At 36.8% G+C, this 12,664-nt stretch overlaps 2 protein-coding genes across 3 annotated transcripts; one reads left to right on the forward strand and one right to left on the reverse strand.

The window, feature by feature from the left end:
- The first annotated feature begins 432 nt into the window (after window positions 1–432).
- LOC109420642 (lysosomal thioesterase PPT2 homolog) lies at window positions 433–1,956 on the forward strand. Its single transcript, XM_062855016.1, has 3 exons — window positions 433–760; window positions 844–1,093; window positions 1,297–1,956. Exons 1-3 carry the CDS (start codon window positions 626–628, stop codon window positions 1,767–1,769), a joined length of 858 nt encoding a protein of 285 aa, XP_062711000.1. The 5' UTR covers window positions 433–625; the 3' UTR covers window positions 1,770–1,956.
- A 6,308-nt stretch (window positions 1,957–8,264) lies between these two features.
- LOC109400708 (uncharacterized) lies at window positions 8,265–11,662 on the reverse strand. 2 transcript variants are annotated; one of them, XM_062850209.1, is made up of 3 exons: window positions 11,588–11,662; window positions 11,469–11,530; window positions 8,265–11,404 (listed from the first exon to the last, which is right to left on the reverse strand). In XM_062850209.1, the coding sequence occupies exon 3, from the start codon at window positions 11,305–11,307 to the stop codon at window positions 8,863–8,865; it is 2,445 nt and encodes an 814-aa protein (XP_062706193.1). In that variant the 5' UTR covers window positions 11,308–11,404; window positions 11,469–11,530; window positions 11,588–11,662; the 3' UTR covers window positions 8,265–8,862. The 2 variants fall into 2 exon arrangements, with proteins under 2 accessions (XP_062706193.1, XP_029708740.1); XM_029852880.2 differs by having other exon boundaries at window positions 11,469–11,640.
- Window positions 11,663–12,664: the final 1,002 nt, after the last annotated feature.

A 12,664-nucleotide genomic window follows, 5' to 3' on the forward strand; every position in this document is an offset into this window, starting at 1 on the left:
ATCTTGTTCTTCTCGCTTACCTCTATATATGTTTTATCTGTGATACGTATGTGCTGAAGCTTTTCTTCACAAGCTTCCGGATGAGAAGCTTAACTATTCGAATCTTTCGAATGCGAAAGCTCGACACTTCTTTATCGATCAACCATGAATGCATTGAACGTACTGTTTCTGGGACACGTTCACGATAGTTAGTATGGTAACAATATTGAAATATTTCTTTTAATTTTAAAGGAACTTATTACTACAACTCATTGCATGTTTAGTATAAGTTATATTTTGCAAGAATATTTCTGTAAAAAGCTTTGTGAACCACTAATATAATTGTTTCGGTACGTTTCTTAACGTAGTTTTGGAAGGTTTCGCCATTCACCAAAGTTCCCTACTCGGTAGAACGTAAACAAACTTGTTATTATGGTGCGTAGAAGAAGGTAGAAAAACACGGGCTAGAAAACTGCCATCGAGCCAACGCAGACAAACACTCTTACAGTGACCTAAACAAAGAAAGGACAGACGACATCCATCGAATCGATCGATAGCATCGCATCGGAAGTTCCTGCTCTTGATTTTTTCAATCCACTATATTTACTACAATCTGTGATCACCAGCTCTAGTTTTCGTGTTTAAAATGTACCGATTTTACTCTTGTTTAGTGCTATTAAGTAGTTTGTGTCTCACAAGTGCCTATAGACCAGTAGTTATTGTCCATGGAATCCTCACCGGAGCGGACAGTATGCTACTCATAGTGGACGAAATACAAAGAGTAAGTTCTGATTGATGGCCATCATTTAGCGGCAATAAAGCCCCAAGGAAGTGCCAATTGACTGATGAATCATCTACCCGTAGCATCACCCGGGAACAGTGGTGTACAACGCAGATCGATTCGAGGGATGGTCCAGTTTGGAGAACGCTTGGCATCAGGTGTTCGAGTTCAATGGAGATCTTCAGAAAATTTGCGAAAAACATCCCGACGGAGTGATACTGCTCGGTTACTCGCAGGGAGGACTGCTGGCTAGGGCGGTTCTGCAAACATATCCAGATCATTGCGTGAAGAAATTCATATCGCTAAGCTCACCGCAGGCCGGACAATACGGAAGTAAGTTTCGATGTATTTTTTAACTTTCTGTGTGTTTTTAGAGAATATGTCATTGATGTTTATCATTATTGTTTTTTGTTAAATTTTCAATGGAACAAATTTGATCTTGAATGAATCACGAAAACTTTGAATCATTTTCGATTATATTACACCATTATCGAACGACGTGAATTAAAATCTTATCTACAACCATTTTATTTCAGCCGATTTTCTGCATCTCATCTTCCCGTCCCTAGTGGCGAAAACAGCTTATCAGCTGTTCTACACCTATGTCGGTCAACATACATCCGTAGGCAACTACTGGAACGATCCCCACCATCAGGACCTGTTCGAGCAGTTCAGCATTTTCCTGCCCTATATTAACAATGATCTTCCGTCGACGAACTCGACCTTGTTCAGAGACTCAATGCTCAGACTGGAGCAGTTGATTCTGATTGGAGGTCCCGACGATGGGGTTATCACTCCATGGGAATCCAGCCACTTTGGGTACTACAATGGAACCGATGATGTGATTCCTTGCAAACAGCGAAAAATCTACCTCGAGGATCGGATTGGCTTGAGAACGTTGGACCGCGATGGACGATTGAAGTTGATTACTGTACCCGGAGTGAGACACTACGAGTGGCATCTGAACACCGACGTGGTTGATAGTGTAGTTTTGCCACTTTTGGATTAGACTGTTTGCACGAGCGAATATGTGATAGAGCTCTGTGGTGCTGGTTATGCCGGTGTTATGTGACAATTTAGTTGGATAGGTTATCAAATTGGATAAATGCAAGCATATAAGAGAGAAAGACATGCATAAAAGATTCTTCAACAATAATTTAAAAGTAAATCATACCAAATACATTTTTTACGATAAATCTTCCTACTTTGTACAATATTTAAGAGAAACGCAACTGAAACCGTATTTTTTCAACATTGACTGATCATTCTAGATAATTTTATGTTGTTCTTTTGAAATAGGCAATCAAGTTGATAGAATCACTGTTTTTTATTTGATGGTGTATCGATAAGTTTTTATTAAACCATAGGGCAAAAAAATAACAAGTACATAATACTTATTACAATGGGCTTTTGATTCTTGACTTTAATACATGCAACAATTTGTCAACACCTATGTCACCTATTGAAAATGGTCTTGAATTTTGATTTAAAAAACAAACGCATCTTAGGTATCTTTCCTTTGGAGTGTTGCTTTTTATTCACCATGGATAAAGCTTTTATATTGTAACCTTATAAAGCTTTGACGGGGTGAGATTATACTTTCAACATTCGAAGCTTTTATCCTCGGTAGCATACACACAAAAATACTTGATTGAAAACTAAGTAAAAACAATACATATATTTTGATTTTTCTATGAGTAGTTGATAAATTTACTCAGTCTTTTGGTAGAATCAAATAACCCTGCAAACCAGAAGTCATATAAGCATGTAAGTCTAAAGTTATATTAATGAACAAATTAATTTAGAATTGTGCAATAACAGATTGTGTGAAATCGTATACGAAACCCACAATTTAATTCGATTTTATTTGGCATCATTAGTAATTGCAATTTCGCATGAACAATTATACAACTTCAAGTAGACATTCTTCAACAACTTAAAATGCACTTGATGCGACTTCATTGTATTCTTAAATGTGAGATTACACGTGGGGTCATATTTGTAAAAATAAATGTTATGTTGGTTCGACTGTGATTGGAGATCAGAGATAGTTTCGGCTTTGCAGTCTTGTTTTAGTGGAACAAACTATTTAATTTTGTCCGACGTTTCGACACCGGGTTCGGCGTCTTCTTCAGGGAAACTGTAGTATTGATGTTTTATTTAGTGTGATTGTACAATTTTTGATGTTATGTTACTTACAAATTGATGTTGTTCTTTGTCTTAGGGTATGGTTGTTCTGTTACGGTCAGTATAAGGTTTTGGTCGGTACATGTCCTAAAAATGTCATATTGTGTTGACAAAATGAAATAGTTTGTTCCACTAAAACAAGACTGCAAAGCCGAAACTATCTCTGATGTAAAAATAAAATTATACGGCTGCACAGTCTGGTATCAGCATAATCATAGAAATTCACGAGATCACTCAAATCTACTTTACACTTTGTTTGCATTATCACCACAATGTTTGTTAACATTAACACTTTTAATCAATAGACTGACACGACTTGTTGATATTTAATTGTTGAAAAAGAAATCATATAAAGGGTCAAACTAAGTTATAAATGAAATTATATAATACGTCGAATGAATTCGTCTAGAATTGTATATGTCAAAATGATATGGCCTCCAAAATGTATACGGATAGAGCAAATCTGTGCTCCTTTTTCAACGAATAAATATTCACATAACTGACTTGCGACAGAGTAATCAAGCAAATTGTTGGCTGGGTTTGAGTGCACAGTTTTATCACTCAATACTGGTACTTGTGGCCAATCAGACCAGGCATCTAATTATTTATATTCGCTTAAATATCTCGTCCTACAACAGTTAATGATTGACACAGTGGTAGGGTATCTGATTGATGAGCTGCAGGTCGGAAAATCTAAGCTTGGAAACTTCTTTTTTTATATTTGAACATAAGCAAATGAAGTCGTATATATTGCCAAGCAAAGTTATAAAAAGAAGTTATATTACATGCCGAATGAAATCGCCTGAAATTGTATAACTCATAATGGTCTTCCCAAAATGTACGTATATGGCCTCCAAATTTGTGCGAATAGAGCATATTTGGTGCATCTTATACAATGTGCTTTGAACGGATAAGAGTTTACTTAGCACAGTTGTAGCCGAGTTATGTGAATCAATTTGTTGGCTGGGAAACCGAAGACGATCGAAAATCCTAGAGCTCTGTCATGAAGCTGTTGGTAGAGATGACAAAGTAGTTATTTTTACATGATAAAATTTTGTATAACTACACCCAAAACTGGGATTTAGGAGCGTTATAGTGCACGGCCTTTTGTGCACCAAACGTGCACGGCATAGGCGCAAAACGTGCACGTTGGATGGTGCGCAAACGCTCATGCTCGGTTATCGCATACATGCGTAACAAAAATAGTATCTGAATACAAGATCCACCACTGAACGGCTCGACTATGGAACTCGAACAAACTGCGAATGATGGTGCACGCACACAAGTACTGTATGGAATGTACAAACAGTTTCCGTACAGAATAAGCTACACTCAAGTGTGTGTGAGCAAAATCATCTTGCATCAGTTTGTTTTTAACCATCGTCGTCGGTTCACGGAGTCGTCGCGGATCCGGAATTAATTTTGATTTTTAACAGTTTTAACTTACAGCTAAGTGGAAGAAGTGTTTTCGGTGATTACGCTGTGATGAAGATTTCGGTCAAAAACAACTGTCGGATCGGTCGTCTGCGGCCACCGCCACGGTCGCGAAAGTGGTGTTCTGCGCTTTCGACTTGCGGAAGTGTCCCATCCGCCGCCAGCTGCTAAGGATGGCTTGGCTTGCGATGGGCAAGTGCTGCAGCGTAGATGAAGTTTGCTGCTAATGTGGAGGGCTTTTTTTTTTACATATTTCAAAGAAAATGCGGCAGGAAGTGAAATGAGTGAGATAGGCCGTATCGGTCTAAGCCGCTAAGTGCGATAATAAAGAGAAAAATGCAGTGATTTGAAGCAGTAAGTGCACGCAGTAGAATACACTTATGGTTCTTTCAACTATTACGTATGGGCAGAGGGAGGGAGTTTAGTGATGTGATATGCTTCATACAAAATTTCAAAAGTTCCAAAACGGACTAAAGGCAAATTCTAAATATTTCCGATAAAGTGAGTGAAGTATTTGTTTTTGCACCATTTTAAATTTACCTGAAAAATTTAAAACGGATGCAAATTGTCATTAGGCGTTGAAAAGTTAGAAATAGTGGAAACATTTGTGTATCTTGGAACTTTTTTAAAATTATGACACCCACAAGGTAAAAAGGCGTTTTCTGCTACGAATATACACCCTGTAGCCCTCTGAAATCCCGTAGTTTACAAACGAAATGCTGGCCTTTCTGGCTGAAGGACCTAAGCCTAAGGGCTGGAGGACCTAAGCCTAAGTCCAGGAGAATCGGAAACGATCGGCCCATGACCGGGTCTAGTGCACATGGACAACAAGTAAGAAGTAAGTACGTATTTATTCCGTTTCACGGAATTCCTCGAATTGAAAATGACTTGTATTAAGAATTGCTGTTGTAACATCACAAGGCAATCTTTGATTATTTCAAGTAGCAGGTCTTATGGATCTCCTTGGAGCAATTTATAAAAAATATTTAGAAAATTTGACTTGTGTTAATAATTGTTGCCGTTAGATCTTCTTCATTATAGTTCTACGTTCCCCCTGGAACTTGGCCTGCTCTCTTCAACTTAGTGTTCTTTAAGCATTTCCACACAGCAAGCACAATGATACACTATGCCCAGGGAGTCGAGAAAATTTTCCCGACCGGAACGGGAATCAAACCCGCCGCCTAATTTTAAATTATTTATTGAAATTATTTTTAAAATTTGGCTTATATTGAGAATTGTTGTCGCAAGATCATAGTTCTCATGGAACTCCTTGGATTAATTTTGATATTTTTTCTAATTATTTTAAAATTTAACTTGTGTTAAGAATTGTAGCAGTTGTCGAAGATCACAGTTTATGGAACCCTTTGAAGTAATTTTCATTGACTTATTAAAATGACATGTTTTTGAATTGATGTTCAAATTTTTATGGAATACCTTAGATTCATTTATTGAATATATTTTAAAAGTTTGTCTTTGGAACAGCTCTGATTAATTCATGAACAATAGGGGACTCACTAAACAGATTAAATTGCTGCGTAAGCCATGATTTTCTGCTTATTCGAAATGTTTCATGATTTTGCGAATAATTTTGATATTTTTTTTTCAATTATTTTTAAATTTTACCTTGTATTGAGAGATGTCATAAGACATATGTGGTTCTTTTAGAGCTTCTTGGAGCAATTTTGATGGATTTATTACCATATCTTAAAAATTTTACTTATGTTAAGATTAAGAATTACTGTCGTAAAACCACAATTCTTTTGAAACTCTTCGGAACAATTATGATTGGTTTATATACATAGTTTTATTTTATATTAGGCTTGTTTTTAGAATCGTTGTCGTAAGATCACAGTTCTTGTGGAACTCCTTGGATTAATTCTGATAACATTTTTTCCATAATTGTTTTTAAAATTTACCTTGTGATGATAATTTCTGTCGTAAGACCACAATTCTTATGAGACTCCTTGGAGCAATTTTGATTGATTTATTATCATATCTTAAAGAAATTGACTTGTTTTAAGAAATGTTGTCGTGAAATAACAGTTCTTATGGAACTCCTTGGAGCAATTTTGATTAATTTATTTACATTAAAGGTCGGACTCGATTATCCGGAGTCGGGTTCTGGCTGTAATATGTTTAAATTTTGACTGATTATCAATCAAAGTTAGCTTGAGCAAAGCCTTATAGAGCATTCCGTTCCCAGATATATGTTTGAGAAGCATCAGAACCCGACTCCGAATAAGCAACTTATTCAGAAATCCTTTGAGCTTTCATTCGAAAAATAGTCTATAATTTTGTGGCAAACTTATGATAGTTTTTTTGGTAATTCTTTTGATGATTTCATTTAATTCGAAAACTTGTTCGAGAATTCTCTTAACAATTTTTTTGGAAGTTCCTTCTGTGAATTCCCTCGTTATTTTTTTTTTACTTCCTTAGGAAATGTTCTAGTAAGGGGATTCATTAAGCTGCGTAAACGTTTCGATCACTAAGGCAATCTTTGATTATTTCATTCGCAATTGTGTGAAACTTTTCAAAGATTAGAAAATCATAGCTTCCGTTGAGATTTCAATTGAAATTGATTCCGGAAATTCATTTGAGATTTCCTTTAAAACATATTTGAAAGCTCCTTCGGAAAATTAATTTCGATTTTTTTAGAAAACTGGTGATAATTTTTTTCTGGTAATTTTTTTGATAATTTTTTGAGAATCCCTTTGGAAATTTCTAAGAAAGTCTGTATCCTTAATTTGTTTGGTTATTTGTTCAGTGATTTCGTTGGCAATTCAATCTATATTGATTTCGGCAAATTAATTTGTAAGTTTATTTGAGATTTCCTCCGGCAAAATAATTTGTTATTGACAGATTTCTTGAAACGTAAACACATCGCGGTCGTTGAATTGTTTCAAAAAGGGGCTTACAAAAGTTCACGCGGTCTATCGTTTTCGAAAGGAACAGCCGCAATGTTATTTCCCATAAGGATGAAATCGACAATCATAACGATATTTTTTTGGTAGAAAGTTAAGTTTTAAGTTTTTTTTTTGGTAGTTGTTTTGGAAGTTTCGTTGACAATTTATCTCAAATTGACTAAGGCAATATAATTTCTTTGGGAATACTATTTAAATTGACTTCAGTAATGAATTCGAAAATGCCTCTAAGATTTCTTTCGGCTAAATATTTTAGAATTTCTTCGTAGACTTGTGTGCTTTTTTTATTTTATTTTATTTTATTTATTTTTTTGATAATTCCGTTGGCAATTTCAGGTGAATTTGACTTTGACAAGTAATTCGGAAATATGTTTAAAATTTGCTGGATGTTTCTTCGAAATTTGGCAAATTTATTTATATATTTTTCAACCTTGTGTGCCTCGTGGCCGTGCGGTTAGCGTCACCAAGAGTATAGCCGTACCATGCAATGGGGTGAGGGTTCGATTCCCACTCCAAGTGATGAAACTTTTCCCAAGAAATATTTCTTCCTTGTATCCACTGGTGCTTGTAATGTATGTCGTGTGCGATGTCTAGTGTTAAGTATCGTTAAGTCTGTGCCTCTGGCTGGAGAGGTGTCCATGTTTTTTGTCTTTGTTTTTTAATTATGATTTGATAATTCTATTGATAATTTTTTTGGAAATTTAGACGGAAGTTAAGTTGAAGTCGGTTATTTATATGGAAATTCCTTCAAGTCTTCCTTCTACAGATGATCTGTAAATTCCTTCAGATATATTTTAGAAAGTTTTTTTTTCGTACTTCGTTTAGTAATTCCTTTAACAAATTTGTAAGAAATTGAATTCTAATAGTGATTCTCATCGATAAACTAGTTTGAAATTTCTTTCGAATATTGTGAAAAATCATTTAAAAAAATCCTTTAGGAATGTTTTTGGAAAATAGACTGTTGCGGGAGCGAATAGTTCTTTCTGAATTCTTTTTAGCAGATCTCAAACTCCAGTTATTGGGTGAGAAGCAGCTTTTAGCTGAAATGTTTATTTTAATAATTAGGGATTCTCTAGGACATATAATTTCAATTTAAGTACTTACAAAATTCAGTTTCGAGCTTATTTTAACTTATTTGTGCTCGTCTTTTGTACTCGTCCTGCAACCTGTGATATAAATGTACTTTAGATATAGGTAATCTAGTTTTAATGATTGTTACTTACAATTGTATAGTTTTAGAATAAGTCTAGATAGAAATTTCAGCATATTGTTAAGTTTAATTGTAAAGAAATGTTAAAAAAACTTTAGGATCCATCCGTTCACTCGGAAGAATCTCACTCAACAATGGCAATTCTGCTATTGTCCCAAATCTTATTTTGCCCTGTCATCAATTCTCTTTTTCTGTGACGTGAAAGAGCAGTGCTGGCAGCAACACCCCTCCCCGTAACACTGGCCAACTGGTCCAGTTTTACAAATATCCTGCCAGCTTATCATCTAACTAACTATTAGCTTTCTACGGTAATTATTTACATCATGATACTCAAAATCCTCATTTCGATTTCAAGGCAACGAACTCACCCGCCACAGCGGTCTTGAAGGTCGGAAGCCTGCATCTTCCACGATATCGAATTCCTTCTTAATAATGCCATAAATACGGGAGGCGTACACTGTAGTTTTGTCCAGGGAGAATCCGGACGACGGTGGGGCAGTTCCAAACAACAGGATGACCAGATCCTTGATAACCCCTTCGTGCATGCCCGCTTCGGACCACTTCACTTTCACGGTGAACGAGACCAACTGCTTGTCCTGGTATCTCTTATCCTGCTGTATGGTGTACTTATCGATGGATTTCGTGTAGACGATCTCGAATCGGCTTTTCTTGAACCATTCGACGTAGTCCAGAATCCCAATTTGTTCTACGCCTTCGCAAATGGCGAAACAGATGTGCTGCTTCTTCTTCTTCACCTGACTAACGTAATCGTTCAGAGATCGATGTTCCTCTTCGTAAGCTGCTTTATTATGGTGCAGCTCAACCCGTGTGTGATAATTAGAGATGACCTCGTCGATGTCGAATATCAGCTTTCTTCTGGTTTTATCACAGTTCTCGTACAATCCGTTGCACTCGTCCATTTCGCCGATAACTGCCAGCTGTTCTGTGGCCAAATTCTTCTGGATGATCTTGCGAATTTGGTTTAGTGGCCAGATGTTAAGTGGCAAACCTTCTGGCTCAACGACAACCTTGATGAGATTCTGGTAATCGATAATCCGTTCCATCCCCCGTTCCTCGTAGTTGACGACGATAACGACACGATCAACGCACAGATTTACATTGTTCTTCTTCTTGTTGCACTCGATAAAGTCGAGCGGCATACGGAGCACGACAAACAGAGCACGAACATTCAATTGCCCATCGACAGGGAAATGCACGTTGGGCAGGGGACCTATCCCGAAACAGTGTGCGGTACTTATCACTTTAGGATTCGAACTAAACCACAACAAATCAGATATGGCAAGCAAATAGCAAAACTCCTTCGGCTGCTGCAAGGTGGCAATAATCCATGGAAACGAGTTGGAAACCTTGGGTTGTTCTTTCTTTATTTGCAACAGGTCTATCCCAGCATGTTCCGATGCATACATTGCATCTCCGTTGTTAGATATGGTACTTGTACTTCTGTGACCTCGTGCTGAAGCTTGACTTTTATCAACTTTGCGTTGTGATAGCAGTATCCTATAGGCGCAGAGTTTGGAACTAGAATGACGCAGACAGATTTCTCGGTCGCACGAATCGGTGAAGCGTAAACGATACCGATTCTCTCGTCGCTGCGATAGCAAGGATGTTATGCGCTGGTCTACTGTGTCCAAAATAGTTCTCTCGAAAATATTCGGTAGCAAATTATTAGAGAGAACACTGAGCGTTTGCCTCGGCGTCGGAGTAAAGGGTTGATCTATTGTGGACGGTTTGAGATCACCAATCCAAATCAAAACAAAACTTGAAGATTCATCATTCACTGCACTGAGTTCGTTCGCAGAACCAAAACTTGCCCTCTTTCGATTGGTAATAAGCACGATCTGATAATTGTGCGATGGATGGTCGTCATTGTTTTCAAGAGCGTGGTTGAAGAATATCGCAACGGCTAACAGAGAGACGAGCTTAGGATGAGCAAAAGGGTAAAATGGCTTTTTGATTTCTCCCTTATTTCGTTGAACCCCGCGAGATTGCCCAGTGTCTGGATCCAGCTGAACACAGAACGATTTCAACCAGGTTACAGTCACTCGGAAATCTGTTCGTTCACACACAACCAATTCTAGGTTCATGTCCACTATAACCCACCGTGTGGTAGATTGCATGCAATATTTTAACCACTGTACTATACACCGAATCGTAGGTTCGCCGCGAGTGATCATGTTATCTCGGCTGGCGATCGGATAGTTAGTGGGGAGAAATGGTATAATGACATGATCATCAGCTTCAGTTGTTTTCATATCATTCGTTGTTTTCATATCGCTGCCAGTAAACAAGTATTGGTCATTCGGAACAAAATCGAGAATCGCGTCGGTATTCGGTTGTTCCACCAGGTCCAATTGCGTCTGATTCTCTTGACAAACTTTCTGCGTTTCCTGCAATCCCTCGGCTGCGGTATGTAACTGCTTATTATCACTCGATAGTCTCGTGCTATCCGTCTTCTTGCACATATTGTGTTTCTTAGGAGCTTTAGAAATTCGCTCTTCCAACAGTTTGTATTTGGCCTCTATAGCCATCCGCTCCAAAGCTATTGCCCGTTTTGCGGCCTCGAAGGCGCGCTCATGGATTGCGCGTTCTTCATCCAACTGTTTTAGTTTTAGGGCAATGCGAGCATACTTTCCTCTATTTATTGAGGATGATTTAGTTGGTAAACAACTACGACTGGTCATCGCCAGCTCATTGTATTCTTTGGGGCGCGAACAATTACCGCAGTCTCCCGTTTGCGATGCACTAGGCATTGTAGAGAAATGATCACTTGCCATGAATTTTCTAAAAGTTTGTTGCGGGAGCGAATAGTTCTTTCTGAATTCTTTTTAGCAGATCTCAAACTCCAGTTATTGGGTGAGAAGCAGCTTTTAGCTGAAATGTTTATTTTAATAATTAGGGATTCTCTAGGACATATAATTTCAATTTAAGTACTTACAAAATTCAGTTTCGAGCTTATTTTAACTTATTTGTGCTCGTCTTTTGTACTCGTCCTGCAACCTGTGATATAAATGTACTTTAGATATAGGTAATCTAGTTTTAATGATTGTTACTTACAATTGTATAGTTTTAGAATAAGTCTAGATAGAAATTTCAGCATAATGTTAAGTTTAATTGTAAAGAAATGTTAAAAAAACTTTAGGATCCATCCGTTCACTCGGAAGAATCTCACTCAACAATGGCAATTCTGCTATTGTCCCAAATCTTATTTTGCCCTGTCATCAATTCTCTTTTTCTGTGACGTGAAAGAGCAGTGCTGGCAGCAACATAGACTTTTGCAAATAATTGCGAAGTTCCTTGAAAATAACCCTCAGCAAATAAGTCTGGAATTACACTGGAAAGTTGTGAGTTGTGAGATAATTTCTTTGGGAATTCAATTGAAATAATTGTCAGTAAATTATTTGAAAATTCTTTTGAGAATTCCTTCGGCAGTATGTTTCCTTCGGATAGTTCCTAACTGTAACTTCTAGAATTAGTTTTTCAATTCTTCTGACATTTTTTTTTGGCTATGTCGTTGGAAACTTAGTTAAATTTTTTTTTTGGTTATTAATTCGGAAATACTTTTGAGGTTTCATTCATCATTTTATTTGGAAGTACCTTTGCGATTTCTTTCGGAAAACTATTTGGGAACTTCATCGTAAATTTCTAAGAAAGTTTTGTTTTTCATATTTTTTGTGGTAATTCCGTTGATTATTTGCGATTGAAATTAACTCTGAAATTTATTCAAAAATTTGTGTGAATTTTTAAATGTGATTTTAATACTTTCTTAGAAAACTTCGTATCGTATCAGTTTTTATTGACTTCGGCAGTTTGTTTGTAAATTTCTTCGAAATTTCATTCGGCAAACTATCTGGGGAATTCCCTTGAAAATAATCTAGTTTTTTTTTCTTTTGATCATTTCTCTCGACTATTTCGTTGGTAATTCTGTTTAAATTGACTTCAGCAATTTATTCTAGAATTGAGTTGAGATTTCTTTCAGCAATTTTTTAAAGTTCCTGTGATATTCCCTCTGGCAAAATAATCTTCAAAAAATTGAAAGCATTTTTTACGGTAATTTCTTTTAACTATTTTCTTTAGATTTTCTTTGGCGAATAAGTCGAAAACTGCCTCCGGCAAATTATTTAGAAGTTCCTC

Source organism: Aedes albopictus, chromosome 2, assembly GCF_035046485.1.
Source record: "Aedes albopictus strain Foshan chromosome 2, AalbF5, whole genome shotgun sequence".
Classification (NCBI taxonomy): Eukaryota; Metazoa; Arthropoda; class Insecta; order Diptera; family Culicidae; genus Aedes; species Aedes albopictus.

Coding starts and splice junctions, on each gene's coding strand:
- LOC109400708 (XM_062850209.1), bottom strand. CDS start 11,307: ATGGCAAGTGATCATTTCTCTACAATGCCTAGTGCATCGCAAACGGGA.
- LOC109420642 (XM_062855016.1), top strand. CDS start 626: ATGTACCGATTTTACTCTTGTTTAGTGCTATTAAGTAGTTTGTGTCTC. Junction 761..843: donor TAGTGGACGAAATACAAAGA/GTAAGTTCTGAT, acceptor ATCTACCCGTAG/CATCACCCGGGAACAGTGGT. Junction 1,094..1,296: donor GCAGGCCGGACAATACGGAA/GTAAGTTTCGAT, acceptor ATTTTATTTCAG/CCGATTTTCTGCATCTCATC.